This window comes from Thamnophis sirtalis, unplaced genomic scaffold (genome assembly GCF_051295495.1).
Source record: "Thamnophis sirtalis isolate CommonGarterSnake01/CBP01778 unplaced genomic scaffold, rThaSir2_p1.2 scaffold_6, whole genome shotgun sequence".
NCBI classification, from domain to species: Eukaryota; Metazoa; Chordata; class Lepidosauria; order Squamata; family Natricidae; genus Thamnophis; species Thamnophis sirtalis.
Window position 1 is genome coordinate 66,259,918 of NW_028261386.1, and position 21,982 is coordinate 66,281,899.

Consider the following 21,982-nt stretch of genomic DNA (forward strand, 5'->3'; position numbering starts at 1 on the left):
CTGTATTTAATATAATGTAATACATACATTACATTACATAAAGGGACGCACATTACAATGCATACATTACTAGTATTATTACATGAAATACAATAAATATTACTAAAGGAATTGGAAACAATTCTCCCTCTCTCTCTCTCTCTCTCTCTCTCTCACACACACACACACACACACACACACACACACACAAACACACACACACACACACACACACACACACACACAGTAGTAGATGTGAGCCTATTTGGAGAAGCAGACTAAAGAAACCAATAAAATAAAATAGCAGTAAGGGCTACTTTTATTGTAACAGCTACAGTTACAGAATCTTGCAAATTTGAATGTGATTCCTTCACTTCCTCACTTTACCTTAATCTGAGCTAGGGAGAGACCTGACTGAAGAAATTAGTTTCATGTGCTCAAGACCCAACTTTCCTCCTGTCCTTGAAAGCTTTTCCCTATTCCCGCTATACTAGAATAACGGGAAATATCAAAATAATGACAGGTTAGAAAATCAAGTAAAATAGGTACTAAAGATCCATCTACTTTGCCGCCCACAAAACACTTCTATTAATGGATCGTAGGAATTGAAAGTATCTGGAGGGCATCAGGCTGGTTTAATCATCTTTGACAGATACTCTCAAACTTTTTGCTAACCATTTTCTGTGGCCAATAACTTTTCACTGATTTCCAATTAATATGAACCATATTGTTCCTTTATAGCTTCATCTTTGCTATAAATAAAATTTCATTGTTGTTGTTTTATAAGCCATAAGAAACTTTTATAAACCATAAGGTAGAATATGGTAGAAAAACTGAAGATAATAAACCTTGAAATGAATGTTATTGTGTTGAGGAGTCTATATTCTTCTGAGTTCAAAATAGCACTGTCAATGAAAATAATACACAAACACCTTAAGTGGAAATAATATGATGGCATGTCTTGAGACAAATAATTAAGAGCTACAACAGATACATGAACATTAACCTCTTTCATATCTATTGTTCTGAATTACTTGTGTTGGGGCAGCCAAAGATAAATTGTGATAGCCTGGGAGATCTGAGTGATTTGCAAAGGTTTTCAGTTCCTAATTATTTTAATAATAATGACTGACCTCACTCCCCCAAACTGTTCTGCTCAAATGATAAAAGTTTTGGTGAGAGCAACTGGAATTGAATTTAGACATACAGCAACTGAAAGCTTTATTTTAGTTTTGCTAATTAGAAATATATTTTGGACTTGGGATTCTGTAAATCTCAGAGCATGTCTTTTACTAAGTCAGCATCAATGAACACCAAGATTTTTAGTATAAAAACAAAATAGTTATCATAAGCTTACTTATGTTTTATGCTGTTAAGGAAATGAACTGAGAAACAGCTGCAAATCACCCAGAGTGCTGTCCGGGAATGGTTGGTGCTGATGCATTCAGGCAGCAGAACTGATGGTTCATATTCTTTGCCTATCTATTCCCAGTGTTCAAAAATAAAAAGAGGAGGCTGCTCCCTTTGACAGTGAATTAATAAAACATTTAGTAGTAACACGTAGGAGGGCTTATTCAACATTTTCTTTCTACAAAAAGGGTTAGTTTTTCTGTTTTTTTTAAAAGATTAAACTGGAAATATTTATCCAAGTATTCATTTTTAAATGTGATGAACTAGGTCTTTTCAACTTAAAAATATTCCTGGCCATTTAAAGAGTATTTTGAATCACTTAGGGAGAGCATGGTTGACTTCTCTGTCTTAACAATAAGTACATGAACACTGAGATAACTGTAGCCTTCAGTAGTTTAGCACAATACTTGAGTAAGTCTTCAGTGAGTTGCAAACTTCAATTATCAAAAAGGAATTGATCACTTCAATAGAAACAATCCACTAACAGATAAACTAATGCAAAATGCACAGGCTTCAGCAGCATAACTTTATTTCACGACACAGACTTGACCATTCTATATCTGGTGGTCTGCAGTGCAAACTAGACTGTGTAGCAAATACTGTCAACAGACACTGCTTAAGAGGAGAAGGTGGAGACCATATGTGCCCCTCGAGTTTTGGTATGGTTTCCAGCCTTCTTCTTCTCCTCCTCCTCCTGCTGCTGCTCAACTTTTACTAATTATATGTTTAAAATAAATATAATAGTTTTAAGATGTATGGGACCACGTGATAAACTTAGAAAATCTTGGAGAAGACATAGCAAAGAGAGTTTTTAAAACAGACAAATTTGCTCTGGTATGTTCCAGGTATAAACAGCGATGTTTTGGAACCTTATCTCAGGGTAAAATCTTGCCAGGATATTTAGCAGTATTATGCTGTTGTAAGAAGTACAACATGTTCTATGGCAGTGTAACAGAGAACATATAAATTATAGCATGTGTTTTAACAGACAAAGATTCCACTATAATATCTGATGGAGATTTTAACATAAAACAATTAGTCTGTAGCAAATCTGCTAGAATTTGAAATGCTTAAGTACACTTTACTATTTTCATAATAACAGAAGCGAAAGGGCAGTAAGCCTACTAACCATTATCATTTACTTTTACTTTCAGATTTATCTATTGCTTTCTCGAATTACAGCCAAGATTGTCTGTCTGCGAACAATCACAATACAGGTAGTCCTTGACTCACAACAGTTCATTTAGTGACCATTCAAAGTTAAAATGGCACTGAAAAAAGTGACTTATGACCATTTTTCACACTTACAGCCATTGTAGTATTTCCATAGTCATATGGTCAAAATTTAGACCCTTGGCAACTGACTCATATTTATGATAGTAGCAGTGTCCCATGGTCATATGACCACCTTTTGCAACTGGTTCATATTTATGATTGCCACAGTGTCCATAGGTCATGTGATCAACCTTTTGTGACCTTCTGACAAGCAAAGTCAATGGGGAAGTCAGATTCACTTAAGAATTGTATCACTAATTTAACAACTGCAGTGATTCACTTAACGTTTGTAGCAAAAAAAGTTGTAAAATGGGGCAAAATTCACTGAACAACTGTCTCACTTAGCAACAGAAGGTTTGGGCTCAGTTGTGGTTGTGAGGGCCATGTGCATAAGAAATGCATGAAAAAAGAAAGAAATCTCCTCCCCTCAGTCAGAATATCCAGCCTAAAATTCCCAAAATGTTCTAACAATTTAAAGTTGATTAAACGTTACTTACCTTTCTTGCAAAATAAGTTTATTTTCCTTTTTCCAAAATTCTTTAAAGTCAGAACTGAATTCATGCCATATGCTGAAGAAAGCATTCAAGGAAACCTCCTTTTCACCCATTTTTGCTTTCATACAGAAATATGCTGCAGTCTCCAAAAAACTATCAAAGGAAACAAAGATGGCAACTATTTATTTAACATTATTTTATCTGCTTCTCTCATGCAAAGATGATACTTTTTTTTTACAAATTACTTGATAATTATCTAGAATACATTCATGATTACTTCATCTCCATAATCAGCTTTAGGAAAGGTAAAGACTGATATTTAATATCTGCAAGGGATTGTGAAAGCAAAATTGCATTGGACCAGTTTTTAAAACCAAGAAAACCAAGGTTGGTATTACTATTCACACATCACTTTTTCATAGCAAATCAATCCTTTTACAATGTATGTCATGCTTGCTGTTGTGATTTTTAGGGAAATTTTAATTCATGGCTACAACAAAGACACCATGTATGCTTTTATCTGGCTGCTTGTTCCACCTGATGTTTTTTTTTTAAACCAATAAAAATAAAATGAAAAAAAAACACCACTGTTACATTGGATAGCAAAGCATCACCGACCAACAAGGTTAGCAATGATGTGTGAGGAAAAATGTTATCTATGCATGGCTGGTTATATTTTGTGCCTATATGCAATATTTGTTGCATGTATAGAATATAATTTTTTATTGGCCAAGTGTGATTGGACATACAATCGTATTTTTTGTTGTTGTTTTTTTGTTTATATATTTGTATATTTGTTGCCTGTGCAAATATGCTAGGTTTTTTCTCTCTCTATGAAAATATTCTGTTGTTCAGGTTGTGGATATGAGTATGAGAAAAGCTCAGATCCCACCTTTCCACTTTTATTCTTGAGTGACCTGTTTTTTTTAGTGTTACCCATTTATCTTAGTCAATGAATTCTTCATTTGTGACAAAGCCACCATGGCAGCCGCTGTTGAGAATGAGCTAGACCTCTTCTTTATGTCAGCTATTTTATGAATGAAAGCACAACATGCCCTTGGCATTCCAAATATGGCCACCAGTCTTAAAAATTGAGGATTGCTGAACAGTGTATTGTTCTTACAAAAGAAAGATATGTCACAGTGGTGGGCAAAAGGTCCTGCAGTCAAATCAAACCATCCCCAAACAATTTTTGAAATAGCCCTTGCTCTAGAAAATTGTATTAAAGACAACCTTAAGGAAGACATTTTCCTTTGTTCCTTTTGTTGTAATCTGATAGCTGGCAAATTTACACAGAATAAAACTTGCTCAAGGGGGAAGCCTTGATTTATGACAGGTGAAAACAACCCTTCTCCCAGACTGAGTCAAACTCATGGGAATGGACAATATTCTAAGTCTTTTCAAAGATACTGCAATCAGTATGCAGTCCCAAAAGGTGCTTTTTTCAAGAGGCAACTGGACTTTTTTGTTTTTCTTTGAAGATGTTTTACTTCTCATCCAAGAAGCTTCTTCAGTGAAACATCTTCAAAGAAAAACAAGAAAGTCCAGTTGCCTCTTTAAAAAAAACACCTTTGGGACAACCATGACCTGGATGACTCTGGACTGTCTCCATAGAAAATCAGTGTGCAGCTCATTCAGAAAGAGGAAGCACTAAATATGACCAAATTCTCCCATAAACACCTTATGTTTCTCCAGACTTCACGTATTTTCTATACACCACTCTATAGGTAGCAACTGGAGCTACCTAGGTATGATATGCTAGGGCCACAGAACAACACTACATTTACCGAAGGATATATAAGATTAAAAGCATCATGTTCAAAGCAGTCCTTACAGGCTCTACATTTAAATATAAAATAACAATAAACCATTATTTTCCATCTCAAGCCTTTTCAACAATTGAGAAGCCAGAGTAGATTGAAATTCTCACAAATAAATGCTTGATGAGTTTGATAAATAGCACTAACGTTTACCGGAGACATGAAAGCTTTTGTTAAGAATACTATGTGATCAAAGAGGGTAAAAGGCAGGCTTTTGCACAGATCACTGCTAATCTTGCTGGGAACCAAGAGAAAGCTGATTCAGACACACTGAGACGTTTAACTGCCAACGGAATTCCTTTATCTAAACAGCTACAAGAAATAATCAAGTCCTCAGCTGGGTCACTTCTGCAAAAGTGAGCTTGTTTGTAAGATGCAAAACTTCAGACACTGGAACGCTGTCAAAAATAATACACAAATATCATTTATATACAAATATGAAGACTAGGGATTGGAATACAAGGAGGCTTAGAAGCAGGGTTCCTGAGGAATTAAGTTGTTTATCAAGTGAGCGCAGGCAACTTGCATTTAAAGTAATCACCTCCATTTGTTCTGAGAAAGTTTCCCATATATGGTGATTAAACCAACTCCACAGCATTCATTTATTTAAAAAAAAAGGAAGGAAAAAGAAAACAGAGAAGTGAATGCAAGGTTTGGTACACTATCACCCCTGTCTTCTCAACAACTAGTTCTGATATATAGAGAGTGCAAATAACTGAACACTGAATTTGAAGGGAAATAGATTTGGTGTTTTTTTTTAAAAAAATGGCTATTTTAAAATATTTTTTGTGGTAACTAGAGAAGAATTCTGCACCTTTATGAACAACATTTTAATTTCTAATCTATGCATTTTAAGCAAGAACCTTACCAACGTTAATAACTTCAAGATATAAAGTTTCTATTGCTAACTAGATTAAAAATGCTAATTTTCCAATGTAAATTTACACGTATAATGTGGGGGTATCTTTTAGCAAACAATTCAGGATTAGTTTTAGGCAGAGCTGCAGATGAACTGTGATCAATTCCAAAGGCTGGTAACAAAACTTCAGGAAAAAAATATGTATTTAAAATGACACTGCCTATATTTTGTTAGTGATATCAAGCAATTTCTCCAAGTTTGGTGCAGAAACAATTAGCAGCTATAAGATTTTTTTTACTTTGACTTTTTGCTATGATCTAACTTGGTTTTTTTTCCTGTCTGTCTCTATCTCTCCCTCTCCTCTGTCTTAATCTCAGGTTTAATTTTATTTAGTTTTGAAAGTTGGAAATTTTTTTATTTTACTTAATAGTTAATGTTACTGTTTTGGAAGGCTTTTTTAAAGGTTAAAAGGCAGGGTAGAAATGTCTTTAAGGAATATAGGATGCAGAGTAAGACACAACTTTTCAGAAGCTCTTTTCAGATGGCTTCGAATGCTATTTTGTTATCATCCTGCTTATACATTGAGTTGTTTTTTCCTCACAGCTCTATAAAATCCCAAACCTATTTTAAAGGATCCTATCCTTCCTAGGCATGTCTTCCTATGAGCCTTGCAGTGAAAGAATCTGTCCTGTGAAAGAATCTGTCCTGTGAATTCCTGGATGTTGTACTGCTGGCAGGTGGGCAAACTGGAAGCAACTGAAAGTTTAGAAACTCATTAAACTAGGAATGTATTGAGGCGCAATCGATCAAAGGAAGTCCACTTAAACAAAGAGATTTCTGACAGCAACACAAGTGTTAATGGAGGGGAAAACCCCTTAAAGTAAGGGAAAATTAAAAAAAAAGATGGCAATATTTTATTGCTTTCACATTTCTTATAATAAACTAGGCTTGTGAAGGTTCTAAGATAAAAATGGAAACAGAGCATCTCCTATTTACTGACTGCAGTGAATGCTCAATAAATACATCCTTAAAAGGCAAAGAGGAGGACAAAACCAGGGTCAATGATTTCCCAAGTACAAGGGCTGGACATAGAAAACTGCTGAAGTGTAGGCTAGGAGGGTGTAGAAGTGGCGTAATTAGAGGGAAAACCTGCCAGCCAAAACTCCACAGTTCTCGTCATGGGTTTGCTAATTACATTCTTGTCCCTTTGGTGAGGACACTTCCTAATGAAGAGCAGTCTTTGCAAAGCTAGTGCAGGAGGCTGAAAGCTCTCAGCTTAGATGCTTATCTTGAAGGTTAGAACGCTGTACCTATGTTTCCACCACTAACACAGAAGGTGGGGGAGGTCGCTGTTGGGGATTAATAGAGGCAGCAAAGGTCAGGAGCTTTGCTTCAGCTAGCATGACTTTTCAATCCTGCTTAGAAAAATGAGCCTTTGGTTGTTCACACTGCTATTTTGTTTATGGAGGGCAGAGGCTAAATATCTCCTGCAAGGATTTCCAAGCAGCTTAGATCCCCCATATTCAAGACTGAGATATTCCTTAATAAAGATAGTGCCTTGATATTTGCTTTTTATGGCTTCAATTCCAGAACAATTAGTGGAAGGAAACCCAGCAGAATCAAACAGGATGATCTCTTCCCCCTCCACTCAGGAAAACAAGGGTGGAAGAAATTCTACGAACAACACTTCAGGTACATAAGTGCAAAATAATTATTTTGTGCCAAAATAGATCAAAAGGCAGTGCTAAGGGAATATCTTGACTTGGACTCATCTTTTTTTTTTCAGGTTCTAGATCCTTGGCCACAGAATTTTAAACAATAAAAACCCCAAATTCTCATGTAAAGATGGCAATTTCTTACTAAAACGTTGTTAAATGCCCCTTCAGAATGCTGTACTCATAGGGAAATATCTGAATTTCAGAGGAACTGCATTTTAAGGTAAATGGGATATCCAGCACCTAAAAGCACTCTATTGATCCCTGATCTATGAGAAGTGTATTTCATTACTTGGTTACCATCACAGGAAGACCCTATATCGATCTGCCTAATCCATGAAGATATGGGACATCTTAAGCAAGGCCTAAAAGTATATATTTTTTAAATGCAAATGATTCATTTTTTGTGCACGATCTTTGCTGAAGTTAAGCAGAGAGTTTAGATGTGAACTTTGTATCACTATAGAGAGCATAGCAACATCCCTTGTAATACTATTTTTGTTCCCCATAGAAGGGCATTCAGGTGGCAAGATCTGATACCCTAGTCCTTGAAAGGTATAACATCCCTTAGGAGGAATAATAACATCCCTTAACAGGAATGCTTACCAGTGTGCTTGGAAGTAGTGCAAGTTCTATTGAATTGCCCTTTATACCTTACCTTGCAAGCAGAGCTAATTTCTCCCTTTATTAGCAGATGCTTGGGCTGGCCGCAATCAGAGATTGTAAGTATTTTATTAAGAGATCAGTCTAGTGAAATCTCCAGGAAAGTTGCAAAATTCTTGCACCACCGCAATTGCTATTGGAAGGCGTTGGGTCTGATCTATGCATAGACAAGAATAGATTTTGATAAACATACTGGATTATGAAGCTTTTAAAAATTATTTTTGCTTGCTTTGTAAAGTTGCTTTCAAGTAACTTTTTTTCCCCAATCTGATGCCAACCTTTGATCTGTAAGCTATTGTATGTGTATGTGGCTGCATATCTAATATCTATATATCTACTTATAAAGTATTGGAAATTTCTGTCCATGAAAACAAATGCTGATATATAAATTAGAAGCACACAGTGCAGCTTAGAGTGCATCTTTGTGACCAATAAGAGAAGGGTATTCTACAAGAGAGCAATTGTATTGAGAACAGCCTTTCTTAGATCACTATATTCCAAGCCAAGGTCGCACCCTGAAGATAGATTTCCTGCTAAATCTTAGTTGTTGGGGATACATAAAGAAAAGGGCATTCTAGCATTTCGTCAATTTCTAAGCAGTATAAGGCTTTGTATGTTATTATCTCTGCTATGGGTTTAGAAAACTGGCAGCTAGTGCAACATTTTCAGAAGAATTTAGTAACTATTCTAACTATTTAATAACCTAGCCATGGCATTCTGCACTCATTGCATTCTCTGGCCCAACTACCTGGCTAGCCCCACATACAGTACATTTTACTAATCAAAGACTGAGATTATTTTCTAGGTTCATATGACGCTTGTACAGAAATCATCCTGAGTGATATACAAAAAATATAACTATTAAAATCACACTTTTCAGTATAAAAAAATCCTCTAATGCTCTACAACGATAGGAGCAAAGTATCTGTTTTTAGGTATCTTCTGAACTTTTTTTACTTCATAGAGTGGCAGGAGTGGCAGGGGGAGGGGGGTGGGACAGTTTTGCACAAACAACCTAGCTTCTGCACATGTGCAAAGGAAGCATCGTGTGCTCACCCACTGCTTACGCAATTTGATTCTCAACAGTCCACAGATCAGTACTGGTCCATAGTCTGGGGGTTGGTGACCCCTGTTCTAAACTATAACAAGGAAGAGACAAGCTTCAATTTTATGGGATTATGTCACTCAGCAGGTAACCTGGAGCCTCTTAAAGGTGCTTTTTCAAGAGGCAACTGGAAAGAAGCTGAAGAAGCTTCTTGAATGAGAAGCGAAACTTCTTCAAAGAAAAAACAGAAAGTGCAGTTGCCTCTTGAAAAACCACCTTTGGGACATCCATGGCCTGGTTGACTTAGAATCTCCATAGACATTTAGCTATGCACTTTGGCTTGACTGAAGCAACGTAAGGTTATACTATATATACTACATTTATATCGTGCTGTAGAAGTCACTTGTACTTCCAACAATATCATGCACAGCATATAACATTTCCAGTTCCTGAACAGACTAACTACATTTTCAAAATGCCTTCATCTTCTTGAACTCACTAGTCTCCTCCAGTAAATACCACTTCCAGTTTTTCGTCTTGCACAGACTCTCTTAATGCAGATAAAACAGAAAGGGAAATAAAGTTGAATAGTATTGGCTTAAATCCATATTTCCCAATGTTCTTGAGATATCATAGCTTAACTGCCATGAGAAAGAGGTATGATTATCCCATGCTGAGTGTGGCCATAGTACCATAATGTTCTGAATTACAGAAGGACAGAGGTGCCTAGAGGTCTAAGAGAATAATTAAAGTTGCACTCTAATGGAATAGTTGGTTAAAGTTTCAAGGCAAGAAATAAAGGTACTTCAACAAGATATTCAATGTTATTTCCACAGTTCACTGAGATAAATATTATCATTTTGCAGACCTTTAGAAACCTTTAGAAATAGTCAAAATATTAGAGCACATTTTCTGAAGAACATGCACCTCCTTCAAGATATCTGGCATTATAGATCCATCCTGTCAGTCTCCTATAGTTAGATCAAACTGGCCATAACAGGTAGGAATAGAAGCCGGGAAGACATGGAGCTGAATGCATAATTGCTCACATATTTGGGTTTCTAGAGCTGAAATTACTCCTACAAAATGGAAGTGTATGGGACCTTGAATGCCCCTTTGCACTTGCATCAACGGAGGCAAACCACATCAGCACAAAACTGAGTGATTTTATTCCAATAGTGCCTTGCAAATGAGACAGAGCAGATGTCTGTGGGTTCCACAAAGTTCATTGGGTAGCAGCAGATGTTGTTCCCCCAAACCAACTACATGAAGCAACTTTCCTGGATGGTGCAATGTTAAAAAAAAGGAAAAGAAAAAAAGAGGACATTTTTTCCTTAAATAAACCTCCATCTAGTTCCTTGATCTACTTAATGAGAACGACAACAAAGTTTCAAACGCCAACTCTTTATCAAACCTGTGTGTTTGAATTCTAGCCCAAAAATAAGTTTTGACTGTGTTCAGACACTCTATTAAGATTTCTTTCTTATATGGACAAGAATATTACAAAAACAACAGGCACTGAAATAAGCATGACAATGGTTTATAATGGCTATTTTAAATAAAATAAATATTTCTATTTTTAGTTTTCTTGTATAACTGTTATGAATCCTGCTAAGAGTTACCGGAGTAGGAATTTAAAGCAATGCTGCTGATACAATTAACTGCCTCTACTCTTATTTCCAGAAGTTCACAGTTACTACTATGATACTCCAGCAGAGAGATGTGCATTTGCATCACAGACTCAAAGGACTACTGCAACACCACCAGTAAAGATACTTTGCCATGAAACCAGCAGCACCTCTTATGAACCATTCGATATGGAAAAATATTCATTATTCATTCATTCAGGAAAAATATTCATATCCCATTTTAAATAATCAGTCATTGGGATGGTTAAAGGACTGTGATCTGATATAATCATGCAGTGAAGCACATAAAATCAAAAGCATATACAGAAGCAATCCATACAAAAGCAAGTCCAGGACAACAAAAAATATTCATCAAGATTACTGGAAAAAAATACTATGAAATACACACTTTCAAGAGTTGACACACAAAGATGCAACACATAAGTTCATGTTTCTCCTTGAAACATACACATGAGCTGCTCTTTTGACTTTGCAGTATATCTACATTCATATGGGTGCCTGTGTTCATTTTCCTGCTTTCCCATTTACCCCCTTTCCATCATCAGATATAGACTCTTCAATTTTTTTTCAGACAGAATCCAAGACAGATAAATGTTTACTTTCAAATTCTTTTTAAAAAAATGGAAGCTTAAATAATAATTGACATCACAAACAATGTAAATAATTGTCTTTGACTTATGGCCATTTGCTTAATGACTATTTGAAATTAAGATGAATAAAGAGACCTATGATCACTCCTCACACTTATGACTGTTGCAAAATTCTTCTCTTCATGTGATCAAAATGTGGGTGCTTGGCAACTGACATGTATTTACAGCAGTTTCAGTATCCTGGGGTCACATTGTCCCATTTGCAGTTTTGCCAGAGGGCATTCCATTGAGTCAATTGGGAAACCTGGATTGGCTTAACAATTGTGTGATTGGTTAACCATTATGGCAAAAAAAGATAGCAAGATGATCTGTGATTCATTTAATAACCACATGGCTTAATAATGGAAGTTCCAGTCCCAATTGTGGTTATAAGTTGAGAATTAGCTACATCTAGAATTTAAGGTCTAAGTCACAAAGTGAGATACACAAATGAAGTGGTGTTTTTCTTTTAAATGTTTTAGGCCGCATATTTCCTTAACTTGAGATTCCAACAGTTTCAGCCCAAACGTACATAGCTTTTGCACAGAATGCAGAAGGTCTCAGCTCTCCAGAAGAAAAGTAGACTTTTAATTTTTTTTTCCTGATTTCCTAAAAATGGGATTTGTCTTTTCACTCCTCCACCTCCAAATTAAAGAAATGGTGCTGATTATGCACACATCAAGTTTCACACAATTGGGTTGTCACTGAGCATAAGGTGAACATCTATTTACTTTTTTAAACAAAAGATAGCAGATTCCACCTTTGCCAGTCCTATTTTTGTTATAAAAGGATCTCACACAGAATATCTGAGAAAAGACTTGGGGATGAGATCTTGAAAAACAGTGTCTGTCATCACTGAAAATTGTGAATGTTTATGCCTAAGACACTCTCATGTCTTCTTTTGAAGCAAACTGTATTTTTCACTTGACTGTGTCAAATATTTTACGGCTTCTTGAGAACTGCCCACGAAAGCTGAAATTGGGAAGTGTCATATCTTTTGCTCTTGTACTTTATCAATATTATTCAGGGACTGACGTCATTGTTTGGGGCTGTATCACTTCAACTTTAATAACAGGCTGGAGCCTTCCTTGTCTGCCTGTGTAAGCTGGATAAACACAGAATGGTGTGAGACTTTTTTTTTTCTTGTCTCAGGATCCTTACCCAGAGATCACAAAATGTGCTGTTATTGGGAAGTAAACATTTCACTTTTCTTTTTGCTCATGTGCCAAAAACCCATTTCTTGAATAAACACTTCACACATTGTCGGTCTTAAAAATCACTAAATATGATAAATAAATAAAAATGTATACAGCATTTCAGAAATGATTAAACATCTCACTTCTGACAAATGAACAGCCCATGACTTTATAGAATCCACAGGTCAAACATACCATTTCATTATGTGTGAAAGATTAATTTTCCATTTCAGCTCAACTGATAAACAATTAGATTTTTTTCTAGAAGCATTGTGCCTAAAACAGTATCCACTTGAAGAACGTTTCAGCTATTTCATTTTCTTTCATGGTTGCTTGGCTTTACAATGCCATAGAGAGGCAGCGTTGTAAAACCATTTTTTTCCATTTCAAACAATGAATCAATGTTTCCTTGTCATTCTAAGACATGTAATCATGACATAGACACTCTGTGGCACATAGTCACTTCAAAAAGAAAAATCCAACCACATTAAATCACATTAATTGTGCTTCAGCTAATCCATCACTGCAGCTAGCAGTAACTCGTCTATTCACCCAGTGCGTAGCTATTTTACCCATGATTAGCAGAATGCAACTAATCTCTTATTTATTTAGTTTTCTTGAGCTCTCCTCTTACCCTCCGCCCCAAAAGTGTCTTTGACATTGACATAGTTTGAATGGTAAATAAAATTTTGACAGCGTGTATATCCTAGAGGAAGAAAAAAGCAACCTAGTTTACTGTGGCAATATAAAGGAGTATTTTTCTACACCATATAATATACAAATAAAATTATTATACAAACAGATTGCCCTCCTGTTGTTTGGCAATATTAAATGCTAAAAAAATTCCGAAAGCTCATACATACAAAACAAGCTAAAGACTTAGATACTTGTATTTTTTTTTTAAAAAAAAGCATATTCATGATGACATGCATTTTGCTTTACGATCCCTGGAAGATTTTTTTTTTTGTTTCTAAATGTTTCAGTGGCACACATGTGTATTATAGGATGGAATCCAAAGGTAGATTTCTGTAAATTAATTTCCACAGAGAAATTCCTTTTTTCTTGTATCTTTAAAATCTGCTCTAGAAATAAACTGAACTACTAACAGAAATATATGGGGAGAGCATGCGTTGGAAAAAGGGGAGCTGGCAAAATCCTGTTACGTATTTAGACATTAATCACATAACAATGAGTTTATCACAGAGTTCAGTAAGGTAATAATCCAAAGTATTTTTTAAAATTAGTGTGTTATTCTATTATTGTTAATAGTTAATTTTTTTTAAAAAAAATTAAGATTTTCAGTTTTTTTAAAAAAAGGCAAAATAAACTGTTAGAGATAGAAATCCAAAATCAACTCCTGCTTCATGGCTACTGCTAAATAACAGTGAAACACTTGCAAATTGGAGATTGCCTAATTGTCCATCTAAAGATGCTTTAATAAATTCTTAAGCACTACTGCAAGAATTTTATAAATGTAATGACTGAAATATCCTCATATACAAGGAATGCAGTACTTGTTGTTATATCCTCAAACCCCCATAACTTTAACCTTAAACTGTCTACTGTTGACTTCACCCCATTCCTAAGAGATCAGTAGGGATGTGCTTAAGTGCACCAGCGTACCTAATGTTCCTATCCTACTGTCCCCATTTATTTGTACCCATTTCATGTGTTCTTATTCATGTTTATTTTTATTCCTGTTATCTTTCATATGAGTGATAAATAAAATAAAATAAAGCTCTCTCTGCCCCTTCCTTTACTGCATTCTAATAGTCAGTTTGCATGAGGCATGAGATGTATATCTTTCAAAGTGCAACTATAAATCTGCAAAAAACGTCAATCAAGGACTCAAAAAACTCAAAGAATAAGAACTCAAAGGCTTTATGTGGCCCATGTCTTCAAGGCTGCACAATTCCTTCCTTGTGTCTATTCATACAATTCCTTTAAGTAAAGTATTTTAAGTACTTTGCAGAGTTTAACAATTATTTAAGTTTCTATGCCCAATACATGAAGACTTGAATTAAAAAAATATTGAGATTCAGCCTTCTCCAACCTTTCAGTGAGAAGGAGACTGAGGCCAGTAGCCAGGTATTTAAACTACTAATGACTTTGAAGCAAATAATGGAAAAAAACACAGCTACAACCAGAGTAAACTCAAAGCCATTTTACATTTTTCCCCTAAGGATGTTCTCTAGTGTTCCTAAGGTTTCCAGAATCTGTTTGGACCTAGGGAGTAGATAATTACATATATAAATATTTAATTTTGTAAAGCCACGATTCAAAATTTGGCACTCTGTCATTTCCAGTGGATTTAGAAAACATTAATTTTAAGAATTGGCTTTAATAGCAATGGAAATTTCTAAAAAAAAAATTCCATTTGCTGCGAAAACCAGTTCTTAAAGTAAGCCGCATTAGCAAGGAAATTGCAAAAAAGAAGAGGAAAGAAATTGTGCAATAACAACTAAAAAGTCTTCAAAGCCTCAGTTCTTGCTAATGCTTACATCATTACTGAACTAGACAGACGGCCGTGGCTTCTTTGCAAACTTAATTTGACACATAAAAGCAATGTTGAATTTTCAGTATGATTAATAATTTAATACCATCTTTTTTTCCCCTTTTTTCCTTTCCTTTGTAAGTGGGGAGCCTTAAGTATAGAATAAGAGCAATGCATCTGTTTTTAGTCTGAAGAAAAATGTCCACAATTTCAAGCAAATAACCACTTTATTTGAATTCTTTCTGTAGTGCTGTAGTAATTTCAGCAAAAGCCTAAACTTTCTAGCTTTAATAACGTATGAGATAATTGGCTAGCCAAATATCTCAAATAAACTATGATTGCATGATTGTCCTTTAAGACTTCTTTCATAATCTAGGATCAATAAAGTACCAAAGGAAATCTTTTTCAAATTAAACTTGTTCATCTCACCTTTTGTGGGTCTCTGCCAGAGATTTTTCTTCCATCTCATGGTCAGTTTTAGCTAAGTAACAAACAGAAAATAACGTTATAGATAAAATAAAGATTGTTGCAGTGATGTTATTAAATAAATTCTCATTGCACATACTTTGGGGGAGAAAACTTCTGTCTCGGTATTTTTTACATGATTCTTGAAGCAATGAGCTTGGCCTTGACTTTAAAATAATGAAATCCAGAAACAGTTTAAGATCACTTGAACTCACAGTAGAAATGAGCATATCTGAAGACACTTCCATATAAGGGTTTTCCTTCATTGCCCCGAATTCATTATAAACCATTTCTAACTTTATAAAGTTGTCTTTATAAAGACTGTCTTTCACAGTCTTCAATTCTGCCAATTTCACCATACTTAGAACAGACAGGATCACCATAATCCAAGCAATCCCCCCCCCCAATTTTTTTTCTTTTTTCAAGTCTCAAACTGAATTTCTTTTTAATAATAGAACACAGTTCTGGAAAAATTCACCAGCTTCTATTCCACATGAAACAAAAAGAAAATTTCTAATTACTGCACAATTTTACACCCCACCCCTATATCTTCAGTATATGTTGTGGGCATCTATGAACGTATGATATGGGCAGTATAGGGAGCTCTCTGTGTATCAGTAGAGAAGAGGGAAAGTGATGGTTCATTGGCCTCCGGATTCTGGAAGATGGGTGATAAAAATAGGGCGGAAAATATCAATCTGGGTAGGTTTGTTTTTCCTTTTATTTAAGGATCATAAGAATGATTAGATATTGAATAAAAGGATTAAAATCATGTTTGCTGAAAAATATTGCTTAATAACTATCCAATCTTTTTAACAGGGACTGTAAATTTGATTTAAAGGGACTACAGGTAGTCCTTGACTTACAACAGTCCATTTAGTGACTGTTCAAAGTTACAATGGCATTGAAAAAGTGATTTACCAATGTTTTTCACAGATACAACCTTCGCAGCATCCCCATGATCATGTGATCAAAATCCAGATGCTCAGCATCTGTTTCATATTTATGACCGCTACTATGTCCCAAGTTCATGTGACTCCCCTCTTGTGACCTTCTGTCAAGCAAAGTCAATGGAAAGCCAAATTCATTTAACAACCAGGTTACTCACTGATCAACTGCCATGATTCACTTAACAACTGAGGCAAGAAAGGTCATAAAATGGGGCAAAATTCACTTATAAAATGTCTCAGTTAACAACAAAAATTTTGGGCTCAATTATGACCATAAGTCGAGGACTACCTGTACAAGCATTAGGATTTGATTTGCTAATAGGTTTTCCTATATTCCTCTTGTAGCAGTTAGATTGCTATAAGTTGATCTTATTTGTTGAGAGGCAGAGTGAAGTAAGAACAAAGCCAATAGAAAATGAATTGCCCACTAGTCCTGTAGGTTTTAAAAAACTGCGCTTTTACTCCCTTTTAAAACAAAATGGTTCCAACATTTGGATAACTTTCTAAAGATTCGTCAAATTTATTTTCATTCTCATCTACGAGGGTGGGGGTGGTAAACCATCATGAGTCATTCTTTTATTTTATTTTATTTGCATTAATGATCTTTCTATATGTTACAAGAATCACCTGCTTAAAATTGAACAGCTTTAAATTAATACTGTATTTGATACTTTTTGATGATGAGTTATGATAACAGGTGAATTTTCCCTTTTGGCAAATTATGCTAATCAAGAGTTACAGTGAAACTCTGATTTACTTGTAATTACACAAACCACGTATGTAGTCTTTGAAAAAAATCTGAACAGAAGCTAGACCTAACAAATCTTGATAAAACAATTCTGAATATGTTAGTGAGAACTTGCTGTACATTTGCTCCAAGGGATTTGAAGAAATGGTTAAACTAAATAGGACAACAGGATATCAGAACCATTAAAGTTCAGCTATTATGCCTACTATTAAAAGTTAAATTAAGTTAAATTAAATTAAGTGTTAATTTAACTTAATGTTGAAGCGGTCTACACCATATCAACAAGAGGTTCCACGAAGGTTTTCGTCCTCTTCATCATTCTCCTTCAGTGATTTGTTGTTGTTTTTGTTTTGGTTAGGATTGTGTAATGCTTAGAATTTGATCTCTGAAAGCTGCTTCAGAGCATCCTGGTGTATGAATGTAGCGCTTGTCTGTAATAGTTTAAACTGACCACTCTGTTATTAATACTGCATAGAGTTTTCTTTTTCTCAAATCCCAATTGTCATTTCAACACCCCATTGTTAGACAAAATGCTTAGGAGAAATTGAAAAGTTACTACATCCACTTTTAAAAACCATGTTTTTAAAATAGAAGCTTGACCACTTTTTTTTATTTGCTAAGAACCATTGACAAGGAACAGAGAAAGACAAAGCTTTGTTAATTCATGGAAATGAGATCCAAATTTCAGGTAGTCTGGATGTATGATTCCACACATTTTCATCATATTGACTTGAGAACCCATGGAGACACAGAATTTGATGACAGGGCAGGCAAATTTCTCATTAAGTTATCCACAATAATAGTCAATGTTAAACTCCATTAAGTTAAGGCTCACAAACATGCTTCTTGGGGTTGGACAGCAGGAGAAACATAACATTAGCTTCACAACCATTTAATTTTATTCCAAGCCTGCAATTTATAATTAAGCCAAATTGGGCCTGGAGCCAAATAAATTTGAACTGGGTAAACCATTACATAATTATCCTTTGAGCAGAGGTATACTTTTTTTAAAAAATAGGCTTAATTACAACTATTCCTCAAATACAGATGCTAAACGTTATCACAAAAACAGTGCATCTCCTTGGCATCCACCACAGTTGTTGAAAGATTATTTAAAAACTTCCTAGTATAGGAAGGTATGTTAGTGAATGTCACTGCAGTGTATAGCTAAGATATAAGTAAATACCTAGAATGAAGGATAATGTAGCAGGATCCAATCTGGGTCAGTCTGTGGGACCAGAGGTTTAGTCTTTTGAGCAATGAATACCAAGAGTTCATTGTCAACCTTATTCAGTTGAAATTGTAGCATTTTTTCAAGGATATACAGGTGAAACTCGAAAAATTAGAATATCATGCAAAAGTTCGTTTATTTCAGTAATGCAACTTAAAAGGTGAAACTAATATATGAGATAAGACTCATTAAATGCAAAGCAAGATAGTTCAAGCCGTGATTTGTCATAATTGTGATGATTATGGCTTACAGCTCATGAAAACCCCAAATCCACCATCTCAGAAAACTAGAATATTACATGCAATCAATAAAACAAGAACAATACATAGAACAATATCAGACCTCTGAAAAGTATAAGCATGCATATGTACTCAGTACTTGGTTTGGGCCCCTTTTGCAGCAATTACTGCCTCAATGCGGCGTGGCATGGAAGCTATCAGCCTGTGGCACTGCTGAGGTATTATGGAAGACCAGGATGCTTCAATATCAGCCTTCAGCTCTTCTGCATTGTTCAGTCTCATGTCTCTCATCTTTCTCTTGGCAATGCCCCATATGGTTCAAAGATGTATCTCTATGTCCCCTGTCCTCCCCATGCTGCCCCCCTAGGGCATTTTATGAAAACATTTCTTTTCAAAAATAAGCCTTTTGGATATGAGAAGGGCAAGAATATGTGAGAAATATCCAGCATTGTGAATCTCATATGATTGTGTGGGACATAGGATAAAAGTAGAAGTAGAATCAGAGAACATGGTATATACTTTTCTTCTGTAGGTAAAAACTGTACAGGTAGTAACAAGTCCAGAATCTTATACAGAACAATGAGAAAACATGAGCCAATGTAGATGAGTGATTGCTATCAACAGTCTTATGCCACATGTCTTACTCTTGAAAGAGATGAGAAGATGACACAAAACTATGTATAGAAATAACTAGAGAAAAAGGAGCCAACAATTTTTGACACTCACTGCCACATTCATGCTACTTGATTACTGGATCTTAACTCTTAATAAAAGGCAACTGATACTGGAAAGGCTTGTGATGAATAACTGTTGAAATATAGATATCTTGAAAGAAAGTATGCTTAGCACGAAGTAAAAAAAAAGATAGCAGGCAATTTCTGCATTAGAGCCAAAAGTAAGTTTCCTGAATGTTCTTGGAGACCAAAAGTTCCATTGTTGTTTCATGAGCTTGCAATGGTAAGAATGGCAATTACTTCTCAATGAAAAAGTCATCTCATTGACTAAACTAAGAACTAGTTTGAGAAAGACACTACGGATGGAGAAAATGCTGAATCAAATTAATGAGAAAAAGTTTAAAGATCACTTTCTTAGAACATGTATGGAGCAAGTCCATAGAAGCCAAGCTCTCAAATGAAATATAAAGAATTACCCAAAGCGATGAAACCAAAATTTACTTTTATTAATGTTTTTAATTAGGTTAAGGAAAGTATTACACACATCTGTTGAGAAACTTGTACACTGTCCTGAAATAGCTGAGTCTCTTTATAACTTTCATGAACTATGGAAAAATTAAATTAAAAGAATGAAAATTCCATTATTAAAAGAAAAAAAAGAAAAAACAACATTCCCTTTAAATACAAAGGTGTAGAAAGCATTATGAGATCTTGCAATCTTACAGAGGAGTTCAGATTACAACTCCCATCATCTCTGATAGATGGATATGCTGGCTAGAATCTATGAGAACTGGAATCAAAAGGTGTCAGGAGTACTGTCAGCCTATTTGATCTTAAGAGAAACACCTCAACTTCTCAGGGTAACTGAACATTAAAGTGGGTATTAATAATCACAGACGGAATGTAGCAAGAAACTTTCTGCATGTTTACTGATTTTGATTTTCCTTGTTCCTTTGCTACATTTAAAGAATGCTTAAAATTGGCCATATTTCAAACATCTCATACAGTTATTTTTTTTAAAAAAATGGATAATTAGTTGAAGTTTTCTAAGATGAATAATGTGAATTTTCCACATTTAAATTAATACAGCTCTTTAAACAGGAGTGTTAAAATATTATGCGTACATGTAGCCATGTATTACAATGTATTCATATGTAATACACATTATACAGTTAATGATCTTGTGATTAACTTAACAATCAGATTGAAAATGGTTGTAAAATCATGTGATGACTTAATCACATCATTTAGCAACCAAAATTCTGGTCCTAATGTTAGTTGTAAATTGAGGACTACTTGTCTATATATGATTCATTACAGTCCTAGCACCCAGACATTTAGAAATTTTTCTTATTTTAATTAGGACTTTTTATTTTTAGCACTTTAATACAACTATATCAAACAGGAAGAAAACAGAACATTTAACTAGATATAAAATAAATTATAGGATCATGGGATCATAGGGCTGGAAGGGACCTTGGAGGCCTTCTAGTCCAACTCCCTGTCTTATGTGAGCTGCTAAAATAGGTAATCAAAAAGGCAGAAAGTGGAAGTTCCTTATTGGCATTAAATGGCAATCCAGCTATTTGGGATAAATTAGCCCTCATTTTTCCCTACAGGGTTATGTGTTGGGAATTAATAGATGTTTGAAGCAAAAATAATTTCCAGTTCAGGTTAGATTCTTTTGTTTATAAAGTTTATATAAAAGTTTAGAAAACAGATAATTTTGCATGTGACTTAGAAGTACGTCTGCATTAAATATGTGGAGTTTGAAGCTGCATTAGATAGGAAGATTATGGAAACAAAGAAAATAAGTTCAACTGCCAGGACTCAACTTCCAGACCCGGATGACTGAGAAACTTCACCAACATATCTGGAAGTAAAGTAAACTATTTTCAAGGCAGTAGTTGCTATTGCTAGTTGTAACCCAACTCCTTATGTCCTAAAAATCCTTTTATATCAAGATTTTTGCAAATCTGCTTCCAACCAATAGATGAGGCAATACAAAAAGAAGGCTAGATTGAGCAGAAGAATTTGTGTACAAAAAACCCCCAAGTAAACAGCTTGATTTACTTTTTTTTTTTTTTTAAAGAAAATGTCTAATCCATGAACTGCATATTGGAGAACTATATACTCAGTGTAAATTTTAAGAAATTAAACTTCAAAAATTGTTTTGAAAACTTTTCCTGAATACATCCTGTACAAACAAATCTTCAAAGTTGTCCTTTTTTATGTTTATTTATTTTTTCCACAATGGAATGCTGGAAAGAAATGCCATCAAGGAGCTCAAAATCAATTTGTGTGTCTGTCAGCACGGCAAGCCTCCCCAAAAGCGAAAAGAGAAAGTCTTAGTTTGGTGTGGAGGAGACGCCAGCAAAGAAATATCAAGTTTGAAAATGAACTGGATCAAATTAGGGGCTGCAGATTTCCCCCCTCCCATTCAGTCC

General features: G+C 35.0%; 1 protein-coding gene across 1 annotated transcript in view; it reads right to left on the bottom strand.

Moving 5' to 3' along the window:
- The window catches only part of FMN2 (formin 2), a 183,540-nt gene that overhangs the window by 13,099 nt on the left and 148,459 nt on the right, over positions 1-21,982 (bottom strand). Inside the window, exons 15-16 of the mRNA XM_087718047.1 lie at positions 15,658-15,709; positions 3,162-3,311 (exon numbers count right to left, since the gene is read on the bottom strand). Coding sequence (XP_087574173.1) covers positions 3,162-3,311; positions 15,658-15,709 — 202 coding nt within the window. The remainder of the gene's footprint in view (positions 1-3,161; positions 3,312-15,657; positions 15,710-21,982) is intronic.